Raw genomic sequence first — 19,041 nt, 5'->3', positions numbered from 1 at the left:
GGGAGGCGGGGGGGGGGTGTGTGTGTGTGACCTGGGTTGGCGGGTCGCTGCCGTAAATTTGGGGTGGTGGTTTCAGTTCGCAGTGACCTCGGCGCGTTCCTGTGCCGGGGAAAAGGGTGAAAAGCGGCGGAAGGCAGTGTGCTTCGAAAGAGAGGGACCCACGCTGCCGGCCCGCCTGACTCTGGGGGGAGGGAACGCGCTTGGGCTGCGAGCAGCAGCAATGCGTTGAAGATGTTTTTATATGCAAATCCAGGTTAATTGCAGTCTTTGCTGTCAAAAAGCAAAAGTGCCAGAGGGGAAAAAAAAAAAAAATTATACATATGGTATACTGAAGGCACGGACCCCAGCGCTTGAGAGTACCGAAATCGTTTACAGTGTGATTTTATGCTTTCCAAAGGGGAGGCCTCTTCTTTCCTCCAATGGTGCCCTGTTCCCATGTGAAAATAGAGTTCTGCTAAGAGTCTTTTGCCGCTGGCATCCAAAAGGCTGAGCTAAATCGTTATGTTCCGAATGAGGTGGTTTTTGTTCCCAGGACTCCCTCAATGGGTTCCCTTTCACAGGTGCTAATCTGTGTAGTTCGTTTTAACGCGTAGTTGCCCTTTGTGGTTGTTTTGTACTGCGGAGTCTCACGCCGCCACTTCCTCTGCAGTCAACACGTTTTTTCATCTTCCACATATCCAACCTTGTGTAAACCCACAATTTGGGATTGGACATTTGGACCAACTTTTCAACCTGTGTTTTAGCCCGTAATGCAAAAAAAAAAAAAAAAAAAAAAAAAAAAACGCGTTTCCGTGAGATTATTTCAAAAGAAGCCAGCTCTGCAGAGCCAGCAGCTACCGGGGACCGGGGGAAAAACGAGGGCGGCGCGGCAGGGCCCCCCGTAAGCTCAAACCCCCGCTGTAACGCGAGTGAGGCGGCGGCTGATTTCACGGGAGCGCGCTTCCGGGCTCTTCACCCGCGGCTCCCGGCGAGGCACGGGGGCAATAAACCTACCTGGCAACGCCGGTGAGCGGGCGGCGAGGCCCGACAGCCACCCCGACACCCCGTAACCGGCGCTGCCCGGCGCCGCGTTGCCCGCCCGGCCGCGCTGGCCACGCCTCTCCCGGGGCAGGCCACGCCCACCCAGCATCACACCACGCCTGTCCCGCGCTGACCACGCCCGTCCCGGCGCGGGCCCCGCCCCCGCGCAGGCCCCGCCCCGCCGCGCTGCGGTCACTTCCTGCAGCTGGCGCCGGCGGTGCCCGGCGGTCCTGGCCCTCCCGCGGCCTCGGGCACCGGCTGAAGTTGTGCGGGGCGGGGGGGGGGGGACACGCAGGACAGCGGTAGCCGTGGGGGCCGGGGCCGCCGCTCGCAGTCTCCGCCGGCGTGGTAGGTGCCGCGGAGGGGGTGGGGGACGCGGCGCTGGCCCCGCAGGGGGATGGGGGACGCCGGATTTTCGGCAGGGTCGGGGGCTGGCTTTGCCTGTCGGTACGGGACTGGGGCGGGGGGGGGGGTCGCAATGATTCTGCCGTGTTCGGGGGTGACTTTGGTGACGCGGATATCTGTATCTGCTTCTCCTTGATGTTGGTTTTGTTTCTGCGTCTCCAAAACCGTGTTGGTGCCTTGAATTCTTGCTCAGGTCCAGTTATTCCGAGGTAGTAGATACCAGATGGGGGGGGTTGGTATTTTTTTGCTTTAGTTTGTTCTTTTGTTTGTTTGTGTTGGGTTTTTTTTGGTTGTTGTTTTTTGGTTTGGGGGGTTTTGTTTTTTGGTTTTGTTTTTTTTTTTTTTTCCCCTCTTAGACTCCATCACCGAGACTGCAAGGCATGCAACTTTGCAGAAATGCCTGCTAGGATGTCAGTGGTTTCTGATACTCTGTTGATGTAAGAGATGGTAAATTCCCTCTGTTTCTGTGTTACTAAATATGTATCCTCATCATCAGAGGGTTAGTAGGCCCTGCATCTTAAGGTGGGGATGTGTACAATGCATGTTTGGTTTATCACTCTGTCTTCAATCCTGCAGCATTATAAAATGACCTAGCCTATGGCCACAGGTAAACTTTCTGGCAAAGTAATGTCAATGTTTTGAGATACAAATGGACTTGAGAAGAAATACTTCCTGTCTTGAAGAAGAAAATTAAACCCGTAACTCATTCATCATTTGTATAGATTTCTATCACTGTCATTATTTGCCTCAACTGCATTTGAAAACCAATTCTAGTGGGAACATGTGACACATAAGTTTCTCACAGTGGTTTACACTTATGGCCAAGGAAGGTCATGTTGTGTTGGTGCCTTCCCCAGCAAACGGTGCTCAGATTTGAGGCCATACCAGTTCCTTTCCCAGAACTGTGCTGCGGAGGTTGCTCCCTGTTATCTGTGCCACCGTCAGTGCCTGAGCACTGGTTGGTACCCAGGCTGTGGTACTTGGGGGATGGAGGCTGGGTCTCCTCCTTCAGTGCGGCCTTTGGGATGCCCTGACCTGCAAGTAGTGAGGAGGGCAGCGTGCCTGTCTCCCTTGCACCCACATGAGGACAACAGGCACAGGGTGGAAGTATATCCTAGCCCATATGGTGTGGAGGAGGATCCGTGGCTGAGATCTGAGATGCTGTCTTGAGGCAGAATGTCTCCTCAGCTCACCCTGAAAAGCTGCAGGTCCTTACCCTGCTGCGGGCTGTGCTGTTGTGAGTCCTTGGTGATGGAGATTCCTCATTCCTTTGCTGTTTGTGGTGTAAAGGCTTTGCAGCTTCTCCAGTGAAGGAAAAAGTCAAAGATGTCCTGTTACTTTGTCTTGGACAGAGAATCTGTAGTGACCAGCAGTGGCAGGTTAAAGGGACATGTAAATAAGCTTAATTTGAGAGATTATTTTTTTTTCTTATAAATAATATCTGTAAGAAGGAAACTGACGTAATTTGAGCAATTTCAGTGATGAGAGATCACCATCAGAAGAAAATCAGTTGCATATGTCAAGTCAAGAAGTTCTAATTTTAAAATTGCCCACACAGCCTTAATTTTATCTTCAGACTACTGTTCAATTTAAGAAACAGTATATGACCTTACAATTAAAGATTTACTAAGACTATCACGTTATTATTACCTTTTCTTCCATGGATGCAGAACTCATAAGCACTGTGTCCTGTCTTGTATATGGTAAAGCCCTTCTGTGACAGTTGCATGTGGAAGACTTGATGCAACAAACACTCATGCAGAATTAAGCAGATAGAGCCCGATTGCCATTTACTGTAGATCTCTTTATATTGTTCTATGAAGTATCTAGCTATAATTTGCTCCCATTTTAAGGTAAGAGGCCCATTATAGTGGTGTAATAAAACTTTGAACTTTGATGTCATACTCACCTGCTTGCATAGTTGATCTAAACTGCCTTGATAGGCCTGTATTATGATATATTTAACCATCATGAATAAGAACTTGTTCCGTCTGTAGCCCCACTGAAACTAGTTAGACTGTCTACAGAGTGCTACTTGAGGAAACTAAAGATAGCAAACTCTTTTTCCATAGTTCTGTTTACCTAGGAACATGTATGCTGAAAGTTGTAGCACAACAGAATTTACACTGATGATGGATTATTTATACCATGCTGTTCCTGTGTTTCCTCATCCTTCTTTGTGGTGGATTCCATTTTATCTTGTTCTAGTTAGTTTCCGTGATACTGGTTTTGATTTTGTTTTTATGGTGACATCATGTTAGATGTAGTTCTCCTATAATTTCACAGAACCTTGGTGGTGGAGGGTTATTTAAAAACGTTAAAATAGCTGGTCCCTCTACTACCTTCTTAAAAGCTTGTCCCCAAGTTAGTTCATGCCTTCCCCTTTTCCCCTTTTCCCCTTTTCCCCTTTTCCCCTTTTCCCCTTTTCCCCTTTTCCCCTTTTCCCCTTTTCCCCTTTTCCCCTTTTCCCCTTTTCCCCTTTTCCCCTTTTCCCCTTTTCCCCTTTTCCCCTTTTCCCCTTTTCCCCTTTTCCCCTTTTCCCCTTTTCCCCTTTTCCCCTTTTCCCCTTTTCCCCTTTTCCCCTTTTCCCCTTTTCCCCTTTTCCCCTTTTCCCCTTTTCCCCTTTTCCCCTTTTCCCCTTTTCCCCTTTTCCCCTTTTCCCCTTTTCCCCTTTTCCCCTTTTCCCCTTTTCCCCTTTTCCCCTTTTCCCCTTTTCCCCTTTTCCCCTTTTCCCCTTTTCCCCTTTTCCCCTTTTCCCCTTTTCCCCTTTTCCCCTTTTCCCCTTTTCCCCTTTTCCCCTTTTCCCCTTTTCCCCTTTTCCCCTTTTCCCCTTTTCCCCTTTTCCCCTTTTCCCCTTTTCCCCTTTTCCCCTTTTCCCCTTTTCCCCTTTTCCCCTTTTCCCCTTTTCCCCTTTTCCCCTTTTCCCCTTTTCCCCTTTTCCCCTTTTCCCCTTTTCCCCTTTTCCCCTTTTCCCCTTTTCCCCTTTTCCCCTTTTCCCCTTTTCCCCTTTTCCCCTTTTCCCCTTTTCCCCTTTTCCCCTTTTCCCCTTTTCCCCTTTTCCCCTTTTCCCCTTTTCCCCTTTTCCCCTTTTCCCCTTTTCCCCTTTTCCCCTTTTCCCCTTTTCCCCTTTTCCCCTTTTCCCCTTTTCCCCTTTTCCCCTTTTCCCCTTTTCCCCTTTTCCCCTTTTCCCCTTTTCCCCTTTTCCCCTTTTCCCCTTTTCCCCTTTTCCCCTTTTCCCCTTTTCCCCTTTTCCCCTTTTCCCCTTTTCCCCTTTTCCCCTTTTCCCCTTTTCCCCTTTTCCCCTTTTCCCCTTTTCCCCTTTTCCCCTTTTCCCCTTTTCCCCTTTTCCCCTTTTCCCCTTTTCCCCTTTTCCCCTTTTCCCCTTTTCCCCTTTTCCCCTTTTCCCCTTTTCCCCTTTTCCCCAAACTGAATTGCCTCCAATCTTGTATTAGTTGGGAGTCTGTTTTTAGAGGTAAGCACTTCAGAAGTTCTTGTGTTACTGGAGCACTGTAGTCCTACTGATTTTTCTTTCTTATTTTTTCTCTTTTTTTTTTTTAATTATTTTTTATTTTTCCTAATAGAACATAGACCTAATACAATACCTAAAAATGCAGACATCGGCTGGGATTTTCCAGACCTTGAATGTAGCAAGGTATTTATCTCCTGCTAATTTTAGCAGATTGAAAATTCCAGAAGTTATCCCAGATAAATATTATCTGCTTGTCCAGATTCCTAAATGCCTTTGAAGTCAAATTCTTTTTTCAAAAACTATTTAGGAACAAAGTTCCTACATGGCATTTAATTTACCTTTCCTTAATTATCCAGAAGTGTTATTTTAAAATGTAGATGTGGCTCAGTATTTGCTTAAACAAATTAACAAAGCCTGTAGCATAAACATGATTGCTACCAATGTAGCCTTAGTTAGAAGTGATCTGCAAAGGCCAAGATAATGCTTCTCTTGATCCCAGTGTAGCAGTGAACAGGATTTGTTATGATAAGAAACTAATAAGAAATTAAAATACAAAAGTGGCTGTGCCTTGATTCATAATATCACTGCTCTGCATTATTCTAGGAATGTTCATACCAGGCTTTAGATGTGATTTATAAGCTTTAATTAAATAAGTCTCTCGGAACTCCATGTTGGAAATCTAGGGTTAGTTCTAAAAATTAATTAACTGAAAAATAATTTAATAAAGGTTAATATGGGATAGGTTCTCCATTTTGCAGAAGAAGAAGCTACAGCTTTAAATGTTGCATTGATAGTAAAGGAAACATGAGAAATTGCTCAAGGTCGTTCAACAAGACCATGGAAGAGAACCTTTGGGAGCTGACTGCGTACAACAAGGTGTGCTCATGTTGGTTCTCACTCTTTGCCTTTTGTTGGCTTGAGAAAAGTTAACTGTAGAATATCTTTCCTCGGGAAGGTCTTTGTGAATATTTGAGGGATGTATTTGTGTGTGTGTGTATGTATGTTATATCTACCCAGATATAAAATTTTTTTTTTTTTTTTTTTTTAAAGTCAGCAGTAGCAGTAATACATTGTAATATTTGTTTAGGTCTTGGAGTGTGAGCTTCTTCTTAGGCTGTCAGAAGAAGATGAGGCTAGTGGTTGTGCCCTTCCCACTCCCATTAACACAGCTGTATGTGCTGTGCCTGTTGTATGTCACATCTTCCAGAGTTCATAGAGCAGTGGGGTGTGTGCTGTGTATCAGGTACTATGAATGGTGAGGTGTCCTTACCTGTCCAGGAGGGTGCCGTGGGGTAATAACAACCACATTTCGGACTTCGATCCAATTCTTACATATGTATCTTCTAATCTGGCCCTGGCTGTCTGGTATGCTGCTGTTCCTGTGGGGTAAAGTGTTACAAACTGACTTCATCCTGCTTGGCATTGTGAAAAGGCATAAAGGAGAGGCAATGAAGTTACCGAAGTTGTGCCCTGGATTGTCGGTGTTGCTGTTAGCGATGCTTATGTCAGCATTTTTGTGTCTCTGATCTAGATCTAAAGAAGATTCCTCATCCTTTAGAAGTAGCATGCTCACAATCTTCCTGGCCAATGATTCTTCTACAGCAAGCAGGACTTATTCCTCATTCTGAGAAGCCTTCATCTCTTCCTATGTCAGTGGCTACAAGGCCAAGAGCCAACTCACCACTGTCCCCACCAAAATCTCTCGGACTGGGGCCTTCCTTTCATCACGCACAAGAAGAAGAGCTTGCGAAAGTGGTGGAGCAGGACCCTATGCTGGAAGAACTATGTAAGCCTCTGTGCTGTAAGCTTTGCAATGTCACTCTGAATTCAGCACAACAAGCCCAGGCTCATTACCAGGTAAGGAGAGCAGCGGGAGGCACGGCTTCCAGGGCTGCTGCATCTGCAGCTTGTGTAGACATACCTGTGCCAACGTGTGCACTGCCAGTAGCGTTGCTGTGGTAGCACAGAGCTACGTGTGGGCTAAGCACCAGGACTAATTTAGCTTCTCGAGGGATTTTTGAGTGCTTTGTTGAGGTGGCTGCACCCCAGCAGCAGCGTTTGAGTTAGCTCATCCGAAGCTACCTCTACACCATCTGATGGACTGGAAGCTGTGGCTAGAACTGCTTTGTAGCCATATCTTCACCACACTTGGATTTGCCGTTCGTCCAGACATGCTGCAGTGCTTTCATTTAAGGTGTCATCACTGGAGCATGTTGTGAAAACCTTGTCCACAGGGGCAGAGAAGTGGTACCAAGATGGCATGGGTGAAAAGGCAGACACTCTTAATTTTCCTTTGTTTTATGTGATCTATTTTCCACCTGTACAGTCATCCAATAAAATAGGACTTCTGATTCCACAGATGTGATTTTGTAAGGCCTGGACAGATGTTTTCTGCTGGATCCAGCAGTGCACTTAGGAAAGGGAGCTGCTGTGGTGTTCATCACTGTCTCCTTTCCTGAGGTTATGCACACAACTGGTCTGCTGGTGGGGCCATTAATGGAAACTTTCCATCTGATTTGGACAGCATCAGCTGAGCCAGCTCAAACCAAATTAGTTTTGTTCATATTGGTCTGGTTGACTTCTCTGAAATAGGTTAGGGACTGTTCGCATATGACTCTTTGCTGGGAGATCAAATATGTCATAGTTTTATGTTACCCCATTTTACTAGTATGCTATCTTACTAGTGCTGTCTTTGTGTGGGATGTGGAGATAGTAACTTTCGCCACCAGCAAGTCCAAAAGGGTGCTTGTCCATATTCTCAGGAGACCAGACTCGGATCTCAGATTTGCTGCTGGCCCTGAAAAAGTGGTATCATGCCAGTGAAGGGGTAGGTTGAATTAGTGTTACACTTCAGTGTTTGATTTCTGCAGCATTTCTGCCATGAGGGGACAGAAGTGCGTTTGCAGTACGTAACTTGCATTTATGCGTATACCTTACTATATATCCACAATGCACAATACTCTCATGCAGTTCTATCAGGTTTTCAAAACACCAAAAAGAACAACAGTATATGTTTTCCAAGAGAAAATAAAATATGAAGCAGGGCTTTTTAGATTCAATCTCATATTTTAACTCACGCTTGCAACCTCATGAAGTGTGTGTGTGTGTTCAGACTTATCAAAAAGCTATGCAAAGCAGTTAGTGTTTCATGTTTAAAACACAAAATACTAGTTTTCTATGGAAACAGATTGGGGAACTAATTGTAAACTTACCGATTTGAGAAAATCGGTTGAAAATTAGGCCCAATCGTGCTAGGTGATGAACATTTTAGAGAAAGGAGGGGATGCCAGCGTTTTTAAAGTCCAAAGCTATTATTTTCTGAGTGACCACTCCTTTACCTGAGGTGCTATCTTCATGGCCACTTTGTCATTTCAGTCTCTGGATCCTTTTTCTTTCAGCGTGAGATACTATTATGAGGATGGCGATTAATTTGGGTTCTCTTTCCAGGGTAAAAACCACAGTAAGAAACTCCGGAATTACTATGCTGCCAACAGCTGTCCGGCACCTGCCAGAATGAGTAGTTCGGTTGAGCCCACCCCGCCTCAGGTTGTCTCCCTGCCAGCTCAGGTAAGGCATGGGGAGGTGACTGAGATCACGCTGATTACTTGTCACCTAACCCCCCAATAAAGGTAACTAGATCTCACTCGTTGAGGATTACTGCAGGAGTTGGGAAAGAATTTTCCTTGTGATGGCACAGGATGGTGGAAATGGCCTGTTGTGAGCTGTTTGCTTTCCTTTGAAGACGCAGATATTGATCTGCCCTTGCAGCAGAATATTGGACTTAAAATGTTCTATTTCTGCATGGCAAATACTTTGATTCCTAGGGAAGTCTGATGTGCTGCTGATTAGGGTTGTTTAAGAGCAGGTATAAAACAGCATTGCTGGAGCTGGATTTGGACACGAGGGTGTGGCATCTGCTCTGCACAATCATCCCTCCATTGTGTGAGGGAATCCTACATGGAAAAAGTGCTTAGGTGCTCCTACACCCATTGCCCAGGGCTGTTAGCTAATTCCTCTTTTGTTGCTCCTTTTGAAGTTCTCATTCCTGTGTGTAGGGTGAATGGATTGTTCCCTCAGTCATCCAGATTAATTCTGTCTCGGGCACATTAGAGGCAAAAGAGATGTTTTTTTCTTTCTTCTACAGTTCATCACTTCTGATTGTCATGGGACTTAACAGCGAACCTGGCTTTTGTATGTGACTGTGCAGGGAACCACAGCTGGGCTTCAGGGATGGAGGCTGTGCCTGTCATTTCCAAGAGCATAAGCCTCTGTTGTATCTAGAAAAACAAAGAGCATTTGTTCAGTGGCAAACTGTTATACCTGCTGTTGGAGCCGGCAGAGGGAGACTCCGTCCCATGTATAATAACTTTGTGGCTCACAGAACTGAATCGAGAGGGCATGGGTTCCAGTGCTAGGTAGTGGGACAAGGGTGCCATACCTGCTAGGGTGTCTGTTGCTTTTTTATTTATTATTTTTTAGTGGAGAAAATGATCCATGGCAATAAAAAGACCGCTCTGGGGCCATGTGACGATTGATGTTGTAACCTAGAAGTCAGAACTGTGTGTGTGTGTGTGTGTGTGTCTATAAGCTTGAACAGTATCATAGTAGAGGTGAAAGAAACTCAACTTGACAGGTGCTGCAGTGACATGGCTATGTGAATCACTGTGGCTGCACTGTTTACAAAGCACTTTTCTCTGGATGATACACACTGAGGAGACATGGTTGCTGCCTTAATTGGTGTGTGGTCTGACCAGACAGGCAAAGTATCCTTCATATGGCAGGAGCTACTCCTGTGAGGCTCGGTCCTTCCTTTGAAGTCTTGATCCAGGTGTCTTCCTACCTGAAGGGTAAGGATCAGAGGTTTGACAGCTCTGCTATTGTTTTCTTTTTTTTTTTTTTTTTTTTAAATCTCTTAGTGTGGTCAGGGAGCTGTGTAGAAACAGGGTACTGTGGAGAGACTAGGTATGCTGTGAACAGGAGAGAGGAGCACCTTCACCTCTCAGTGGGTCTTCCTCAGTGTGAAAGTCACTGCTCATCAGCTCCTAGCAGTCAGGAGTAGAGGAGTTAAGTCACTGCTGTGAAGTGAATGAGCCTCTGTGGCTGTTGCAGTGGTACAGTGTTTGTTCACATTGCTTTCCTCTCCATCTGAGGCCAGGGATTTGCCTGGATCTCAAGGAATTTGCAGATTCTCAGAAGCTGAGGCAGGGAAAATGAGAACAGTTTGGGGAACACTTGAGAGTCTCCTAATCCATATGTGCTAATTCCAGCTCTCTTGCTGCCTGATGAAAACGATACTGGTCTAAGTCCCTGTGATTCAAATATTTCAACAATTTAACCTTCTGTTTCACATGCTGTCTCTCCCTTTCCTGCTAGATGGGATCCAGTAAACCAGGTGGCCGAGTGATCTTGGCCACAGAGAATGATTACTGCAAGCTTTGTGATGCCTCGTTTAGTTCTCCAGCTGTGGCACAGGCTCACTACCAAGGGAAAAATCATGCCAAACGGCTGCGTCTTGCAGAAGCACAGAATAACTCATTCTCGTAGGTATTGTTCAACTTCACGCTCAGGCTGAAAGTATGTGGCAGTGTATCTGACAGTCTTTTTCTCAGAAAACTCTGAATTGCAGCTATTCATATTTGTTTAATCTTCAGGGATGCATCAGAACTAGGCAAACGAAGGGCAAGGAAAGAAGGGAATGAATATAAGATGATGCAGAACAGAAGAAATATGTATACAGTCCAAAACAACACAGGTAACTGGGAGCTTGCATCTGTTCTATAGTTGGTATAATAATGAATAATAAACAGACTTGGTTTTCTTCTGTTTCTGAAGTCTGTTTTAGCAGAGACAGGTTGTGAAAGGAGCTGGTCCTAGCTCTGCTGATCCTTCATATCTGCATGTTTTTCCCAGCTGCTAAAGTTGCTTTGTTTTGTCAGCCTGCTTGTTAGTTCGGTTTCTCAGTTTGTAACTTAATTTACCATCTGTCTGTCTCTAAGGCTGCTTTAAGTGGTGACAGTTTTCCTGCTTTATTTTCTTGGCAAGTGCCCAGGTGCTTTGACTCCTACTGTAGCACATCAACCTGTACTTGCACTCCCATGACCAGAATGAGAGAGCATGTTAGCCTCCCTCTAAGACCATCTGTTCCTAGAGTCCTTCCTCAGGTGTTAGATACTAACTTTGTCTCTTTACTGTGATTTAAAATGTATTTTACAGTGTCCAGCCCAGCATCTGTTTCTCTTTTTCATTTTAAGTTGTGTTATGAGCTGAAACCCTGTGTATTAGCTGAAACCCCGATTACTGGTGAAGCTTGGTTTAATTGTGTCTTTCAAACTACTGTCATGTGGAAAAGATAAATATTTTAAAGTTCTATTCCGTATAATTTGGGGATCATTTTAAACTGAGGCAGTTTATTCTAGTCAAAAGACTGTTCTAGTTCTGGAATTGGAAGGTTAAGGAAAAAAAAGGAAAGAATTGATTCATCACTTTAAATGATTAGACTCCTAATTTTCAAAGCCCTATTGATTCTTAATAAGACTGGGGCCCTAAGCCCACTGCTACTGCTTTAGAAAATACCAGCAGATACTGCTCCCCCTTGTGCTATACCCCTGTAAATCTGGATCTCAGCAGAGGTCATGTGGGAAGGTAAGGTTCAGACTCTGCTCAGTTAAAGAAGCTAATCTTTGGCCGATTTTTAATCATTAATCGGGCTTAGAAGTTGTCCCTGAGCTGCCTCAAGCTTTTTTTTCTTATAGATAAAACAGGCTTTTCTGTTGACTCCTCAGGTCCCTACTTCAATCCCCGCTCACGGCAGAGGATTCCTCGGGATCTGGCCATGTGCGTCACTCCCAGTGGCCAGTTCTACTGCTCCATGTGCAACGCCGGGGCCAGCGAGGAGATGGAGTTCAGACAGCACTTAGAAAGCAAACAGCATAAAAGCAAGGTGTCCGAACAGCGCTATAGGAACGAGATGGAGAACCTAGGCTATGTACAATGATGCGCCACCCTTGGTAGTAGTTTGCAAATAGAGCAGCTTGTCTCTCGCCTGCTGTTTGCCACATGCCCTGCTTTGTGCTCCATTTGATAGGAGTATGCTCTCGAGCTATACATGTAACACCTGCAAACTTAACGGTATGGTTAGATTTTTTTTCTATCATAGTTGGCAGGATGACGCTGTGCAGGACATGAAGTGTTTTTGATGTTTGTTTGCTAATTATCTAAGGCTCTTCATTGTATTGAGTGGCGGGGAGGACTCTCTCTTCTCCCCAGCCTTCTGCATGAATATGCAAAGCCCAAGAAGTGCTGGGAACTTCTGTGGTTCTACCACACAGGTGGGCCACGTGCAAAGCCCTCTCCTCTCTTTGCACGCTGCAGAGCAGTGCTCCAGAATGCTTCGCTACAGCAGACTGAATCTGGGCAGCTTGTAAAAGAGGGGCAGGAATGGGGTGTGAATTAGGTGGTGTACTTGTCCACAAATTGCTACTTGTGGCCCCCATTACAGCCCAGAGTAGGTTCCTTCCACATCCTTGTAGAAAGGCTGTGCATGTCTTCTCCTTGGAGGGTCTTGTGTATTCAGAAATACTCTCTTCTACCAGTTTACAATGAAAGAAGATTCTCAGTGTTGTTGGTTGGGCACCTTAATGCATCAAGGGTGTAGCTCATCTTCCTGAAGAGAAACTGTGGGGATCTCAGTGGCTTAATGAAGTGAATCAGAAAGCAGACTTGCTCAGATAAGATGTGCTCTGCTCTGATTCTGCCTTAGACTGAGTAGGGTTGAGAATAGGTTGGAAGGAGCTGTCAGCTGTAATTTCTTTGCACACTGATGTAGAAGAGAGCAAGTGTTGGTCTCTGGCCTGCAGCTGTATTGCCCTGGGGGAGCAGGGCTGCCTGGACCTTGGGGAGCAGATACCGGTGTGTCCCACTTCCATGTCATTCCCTGGACAAAGCCCAGTGGGTGTTACAGAGGAGAGCTGAAATGCTCCTTTGGACTAGGGCTACCAATATTGGATGAATTTTTTCCCCTCTTTCTTTTCCCATCTCAGGATGGGTTTTAATTCCATTCCTTGATGTGAACTTCACTGTTTTAGGGACCATCAAAAATCTGAAGTTAGGTAGGATGTAAACGTCAGGGGTGATGATTGAGTAACATCTTTTTGGTCATGCAGAAGTATTTGGGAAACTTGTTAAGCAACTTTGTAAGTGTAGACAAACCCAAAGGGTATATGTCTGTTTTGTTTTTCCTTAGTAAAAGTAGAAAGGGGATAAAGAGCAGAATTAGGGCTGATGTTTATTTTTCTGTGCACTTGGGTAGATGTGAGGAGCTGTGATTGGAATCCAGTTCACAGTGTTTCTAAAACATTGGCTCCAGTTGCAAGTGCAGCCTGTAGGTAGCCTCCATTGGACCTGATTCACCACTGTGCTGCTACTGCTGTACGCTAGTATAGCTTCATTGACTTCAGTGGCAGGTGCAGAGGGGGTAAAGGAAGCACCGTGGCTTGTCTCTCACTCCTCTTTAGGCAGTACGTTGAATTAGATGCAGCTTCATTGGTTTCAGTAGCATTTTACCAGGGATAAATTTTACCTAGTGCATCAGGTTGAAGATGGCTCCCCCACCCCCTTTTTTTGCCATTCTGATCCTGCCTCTTGCATTCCAGAAGGACTTTTTGCTTGCCTTAAAAAATTTAAAATGAGTAAACTAACAAAAAATCCAGATAGTTTTTTATTTGTCTTTCTTGTCCACCTCAAAAAGGTTTGTTGCACTTGGCTGCTTCTCAGAAATCAAGTGTGGTTATCTTTAGCTACCTGAGCATCAGGTAGCCATACAACCTTAACACAACCTTCCTAAATCCAGGTAAGGTGAGCTTTTGCACAGTGGTCGAAAGCAACCCCCCACATCATTCGGTGCTGATTCTTGTCCTGCAGTACAGGCAGAGCAATGGATATCCTCTTGAATGGAATTCCCTCCCCTCCTTTGTGCTAAGCCCAAATAAATAGGGTTTGTGCACTGGAGTACGTAGGAAGGTAGGACAAGTGCCCAGGTTGTAAAGCACTGACTGAGCAGTTTTGACAGCCTGTAAGTCTGTTTCTTCCATGCTTTCCTGCCCCTGGCTTACCCTCTGTGCAGCCTTGAAGAACATTCCCCTTGCAAAAATCTCTCAGCAGCCTTTTCCCCTCATCTTTTTCAGTCAAATAAGGGCTCTGGTTTTCTCTGTGTTCTGTCTTTTGTTGTGCTAGCCTGACACCACTGGGCAGGAACAAAGGGAGTTGGATGATCCTCACCACAATGCGCTTTACCAGAGTGGGCCCCGCGTTATGGTTAAACATCCCTCTTGCTGTAAATTCAAGTGTGGCATTTCGAACAGACTGCTGTTAGTAGCGGAAAAACAACATATTGTGAAATACAAGCAGGAGGAGCTATAGGTACTGGTGTTGTCTAGCTTATTGCTAGGGCCAAGAAGGCATTTTTATCTGCTTTCACATGTCCTGAAAATCAGCTGTTCACCACTTTGCTTTGGTTGCCACTCTTGCTCCCAGCCCAGCGATCTGTTCCTCATTTGGAATTTTCAGTGACTGCTGGAGGTGTCAAAACTCAGTTTGCACCATGTGCTGTTACCCCCTGGTAAGAGCTGCTGCAAACGTGCCACAGCACACCACTGTGTTTGGGAGGGGGTGCGAGGGAGGTGCAGGGGGCTGTTCCTGCGGGCTCCTCTCTGTGTGGGCAGAGTCTGGTTTTGAGGAATGGCTTGAGCCTTTCCAGAACAGGGAGGCCTGTATCTGCTTTATTTTGTTCAAGGGAGTACAACAAGTGAATGTCATCATCCTGAGAATTTCTAAGTGGTGGGTTGCAGGTATAAAGCAGACAGTAGGACTCAGACAGCAAGAGCAGGACAGGTTTCCTACATGGGAGGAAAGATATTTCTTGCTGGGATAAGCAGCTGAGACTCACTTTGCCCCAGTGCTCTGTTGTGACCCTTCTCTACAAGTGACCAAAGCTTTCCTCTCCCACTTCAGCATTGCTTAACGGTTTGTGATCTTCCCACTCTCCCTCCAGCACAGAAAACTGTTGACTGCAAAGAGGAAACACCCCACCTCACTAATATCATTAGGGCTCAGGCCAATCCAAAGTCATACTTGTCAGCATGAGAAACTGTGTGGATCCTGATGTTGGTTGTTTTGTTTTGTTTTGTTTTTGTGAAAGCTGTTCTCCAAATCACCGTTCAAAACACATATTGAAAACATGTCATGGCCAAGCGCTATTTGACATAGATGGGCTGGGGAGAATTCCATACAGCTGTAGTACCATTTTCCAGACCCAATGAATCTTTTTCTCATGTTAAACAAAGTACCAAACCCAAGAAACAGGACTTCTGTGAAGTTATCACATTGGCCAGTAGGTTAATGACCTTTGCTGCTAGAAGTAAAATATAAATCAATGTGTTCATATTTATTTTACTTTTCTGACCACTAATTGATTTGTTAATATTTAAGGCATTATTCTGTAAGTTGTTTTTGTTTAAATAAAAAACCTCTACATCGCACTTTGCTTTTGCATCAGAAAAGGTATTTATTATATTTGTGAAAATGTTTTCCCTCCCACATATGTATCGTTTTCTTTCCCTTGAAGCAAGGAAAAAGAAAATAAAATAAAAAAAACAAATAAACCCACCCCAAAAAAGCAACAACAAAAAAACCCCAAATCCAACCAGTGAGTCATCTTTGTTTCTTTTCAAGTCAAACAAAATGGGGATTTCCTTGCAACTTGCTCTTAAATGTCCATTTCTAATATTTTTTTTTTTTTCCTCCAATGGTTCCTTTGGTAACTTGGGATGATATTTTTAGAGACACATGAAGTTCGTGCTACATTTAAGCATTTCTTTTAAGGCAAGGAAGTAAACTATGTGGAAATCATGTATTTGTGAGTAGTACGAAAATAATGCTATTTTGTTTGTATTAAGCATTAGCTGTTAATTTTGTATTCTGCACTAATGAGTAAATGTGTTATAATCTTGCCTAACTTTGGTCTATTTTTGAATTTTTGCTTTTTTTTATGTACATCAAAAGGAACCCTGAAGACTTCTGTGGCGTTGCTTAGGATGGTCATCAGTGTCACAAAATGCAGATTTTTTTTTTTTTTCTCTGTAAAGCTTCTTGTCTCTTTTCCTTTCCTAGATGCCCATTATAGGGTATTAGAAGGGAAAGCTATTGCCATAAGCGTGGATTCATATTTTAGCTTACTAATGCATGATATCCTTTTGCTATGTTACTTAAGCAATACTCTCACTGTAACCAATGGGAATCTTGCCCAAGTCAGGAGTAGATTAAATACCTGAGCTAAATTTATTATGTTGGCTAGGGCCAGGCAAGGTACATTGTTAAAATTTGTCTTTTACTCCTATGTTTGGGTTACAACACTTAAGGTTTTGCTTTCTGAGGAATATGCGTCTGGTTCTATAAGGATTTGGTCCTGCTCCAGCTAAACTAGTCTGAAGTACTTTGACTTTAGTTGAGTAGGAGCAAGCCTTGAAACCATTCAGGAATTTCATACTGCTGATGTTTTCTCATATATGTGTATTTTGTTTTGTGTTTTGTTTTTTTTTGTTTGTTTTTTTGTTTTGGTTTGGTTTTTTTTGTTTTTTAATTTTACAACCATATATACAAGGATGCTCTGGATGAGATTGACACCTGTTGCTGATTATCAAAAAACAAACGGTGTGGTTGCCAAAGGATTAGCAGATAACAGAAGTGTGGACCTAGTTTCTTTGAACTTAGTGGCTAAGCTCCCACTGTTTTGAGCTGGGCTGGCTTCTTTGCCATCTGCATAAATTTGGAAGTGAAAAAATCTACTTTCAAATAAATGTGGTCAAAAAGTGGCTCTGGGAATCTCTTCTTTTAAAAAAAATGTCTCACAACTAAAATTGTATCTTTTTATCTGAAATATCTGCAGGTCTAGGCAGGACTGCGGGTTTTTAAAAATAAAATCAGTTTTTCAGTCTGTTTTGCAGGAAAAAAATTACTTGATTTCATTTTCTTCTGCATTTGTCCAGCAACATCATTTACAAGTGCTTTGAATGTGTTTCATCTGGAGCCTTCTTGTCAGGTTGGTTTTGTACATTTGTCCTTATTTTCTTTATATTGTACTGACCCCCGTGAGGGAATAGTTGATGAAATTTTTTTTTTCTTTTTCTATTTTTCTTCTTCAGTATACAATAAATCATCTTGTTCTTATCATTGTACAGCCTTAGTGTTTGGTATTATTACTGCTTACGATAAGGGCCGGACTATGCATGACTGAATTGATTTTAGCTGAGCATTAAGTGCAACTACATGAGTAATATGTTTTAATACATTGATAAAGGAGTATAGGCCAGTGTACAGTTTGTTACTCTGGAGGGGGGTCAGTGTACTTCAACTATTACCGAAAGCCAGCTGAGTTCTCCCTCTGAGCTGTCTTGGCTTTAGGAGGGGTTGGGAGTGCTCAGCATCTGACAGGATGGGAACCAGAAGGTACGGGAAGGTCTCTGTTCCTGGCTGCGCTTTCCCCTCGCGCAGACATCACGAGCTCTGCAACAGCCCCAGGCTGAACCACAGGCTGACTTTCAACTCTCACTGTAAAAAGGTGGGGACAAGCTGAGCCTGATATGTACATTTGCACATTTTTTACCAGTGTGCTCTTTCCCTCTTTCATTACTTGAGGACTCCAGGAGAGCATATGCTTATGTAGCTTAAATGACTTTCTAAACAGTAAGGACATTCCAAACTGGAGCCTTGATGCAGAGAAAATACAGGGTTTGTTGGGTTCAGCTCAGGTAAGAGAAAAACGTTTCCCTTCCTTGTTGCTGCAGCCATGCTGTTAGTGCAGTGAGCTGTTGACCTCAGGGGCAGCATCCTGGTGGCACACACGAGCCATGCAGGGTGTGCAACTGCTGCCGAGGCGCAGCTCTGAGTGTATAAGCAACTGTGAGCAGGAATGTGTCCCTGCGTTCCCCCGTCCTCTGTTTTTCAAGGTATTGGACCATTCCAGAGAATAGTGACGCTGTGGTAGAATTACTGATTTACCATTTTGTTGGGCTGAGAGCTGCCTCAGTGCTTAGGTGACTTTTGTGCTAACAGTGATATGCAGGAGGCTATATGTGTTCTCATTTATAGTTAATAGAGTCATAAAAACTTGTGACTATAGCTTAATGTTAAATCTCACCCCAGGCCTTCATTGTCTTATGCTCATGAAGACTGCGTTACTTTCAGTCATCCCAGGAACCAGGGAGGAAAGAACCTCTACAGAGCAGCGTGTCCCTATTATTGGATGTTAAAGCACTGCCTTTTTAATACTTACATGTGGTCATTGTATTCTATATTAATTCTGTAGCAATTTGGTACAGCCAAACCATAGTGACACATAGATACCAGCACAACCTAATTCAGTGTCACAGGCATTTGTTAAATTAGGTAGCAAATAAAATAGTATAAAAGATAAATGAAAATCTAAGACTAATTGTATGATTTGAAAGCATAAATAGCCCTCCTTCGCATCTCCAATTACCCTGGTGCCTAAGGATCTCATTTCATTGTCTTGCAACATTTTACAGCCAAGGAAGTAAAGTTTGGGAAAAAATACATGATTTTCCCACAGGTTCTATGGCTAAAAAGGAAGACTGAACCCGAGGCTGTTACTAGGCTGCTGATCCTGCCATATCTCCATTCAGCCTCCTTGTTCACAGGTTCATGAAAATGACTGGATCTTAAAAACAAATTGATTAATAATTGTTGGATTTTCATTGTTTATATAATGGCTTTACAGTGCATTAGGAAATGGACTTTAGCACATAGTTTAAAACTAATGAAGCTTGGCAGAGATCTCTCAATAGTGCTTCTGCCATTAAATCTTAGTGGAGAGGTAGGAAAAACAACAGGTTTTAGGAGGATTGTAGAGGGTACATGCTTGCAAGTGCAGGTTACGGAGGCTCTTCTGTATTAATTTCTGTCTACTTCACATAAATTCTCTTTATTCCTACTTCTAGTTCTCCTAAAGCATTTGGATTGAATGCTGCTTATCTATTTTGGAATAGCAATGAGCTGCTGTAACAGATAATACATAGAATTCATCAGCCTAATCCTTCAGTGAACAACACACTTTCAATTGGTCTTATTCTGCT

At 44.0% G+C, this 19,041-nt stretch overlaps 1 protein-coding gene across 1 annotated transcript; it reads left to right on the top strand.

Moving 5' to 3' along the window:
• The first annotated feature begins 1,198 nt into the window (after positions 1-1,198).
• ZMAT3 (zinc finger matrin-type 3) lies at positions 1,199-17,124 on the top strand. Its single transcript, XM_042798654.1, has 6 exons — positions 1,199-1,368; positions 6,426-6,751; positions 8,342-8,461; positions 10,268-10,434; positions 10,546-10,646; positions 11,677-17,124. The coding sequence occupies exons 2-6, from the start codon at positions 6,482-6,484 to the stop codon at positions 11,886-11,888; spliced, it is 870 nt and encodes a 289-aa protein (XP_042654588.1). The 5' UTR covers positions 1,199-1,368; positions 6,426-6,481; the 3' UTR covers positions 11,889-17,124.
• Positions 17,125-19,041: the final 1,917 nt, after the last annotated feature.

This window comes from Tyto alba, unplaced genomic scaffold (genome assembly GCF_018691265.1).
Source record: "Tyto alba isolate M040663 unplaced genomic scaffold, T.alba_DEE_v4.0 Super-Scaffold_10, whole genome shotgun sequence".
Lineage (NCBI taxonomy): Eukaryota > Metazoa > Chordata > Aves > Strigiformes > Tytonidae > Tyto > Tyto alba.
This window is presented reverse-complemented; position numbering and strand designations above follow the sequence as displayed.

Coding starts and splice junctions, on each gene's coding strand:
- ZMAT3 (XM_042798654.1), top strand. CDS start 6,482: ATGATTCTTCTACAGCAAGCAGGACTTATTCCTCATTCTGAGAAGCCT. Junction 6,752..8,341: donor AAGCCCAGGCTCATTACCAG/GTAAGGAGAGCA, acceptor TTCTCTTTCCAG/GGTAAAAACCACAGTAAGAA. Junction 8,462..10,267: donor TTGTCTCCCTGCCAGCTCAG/GTAAGGCATGGG, acceptor CTTTCCTGCTAG/ATGGGATCCAGTAAACCAGG.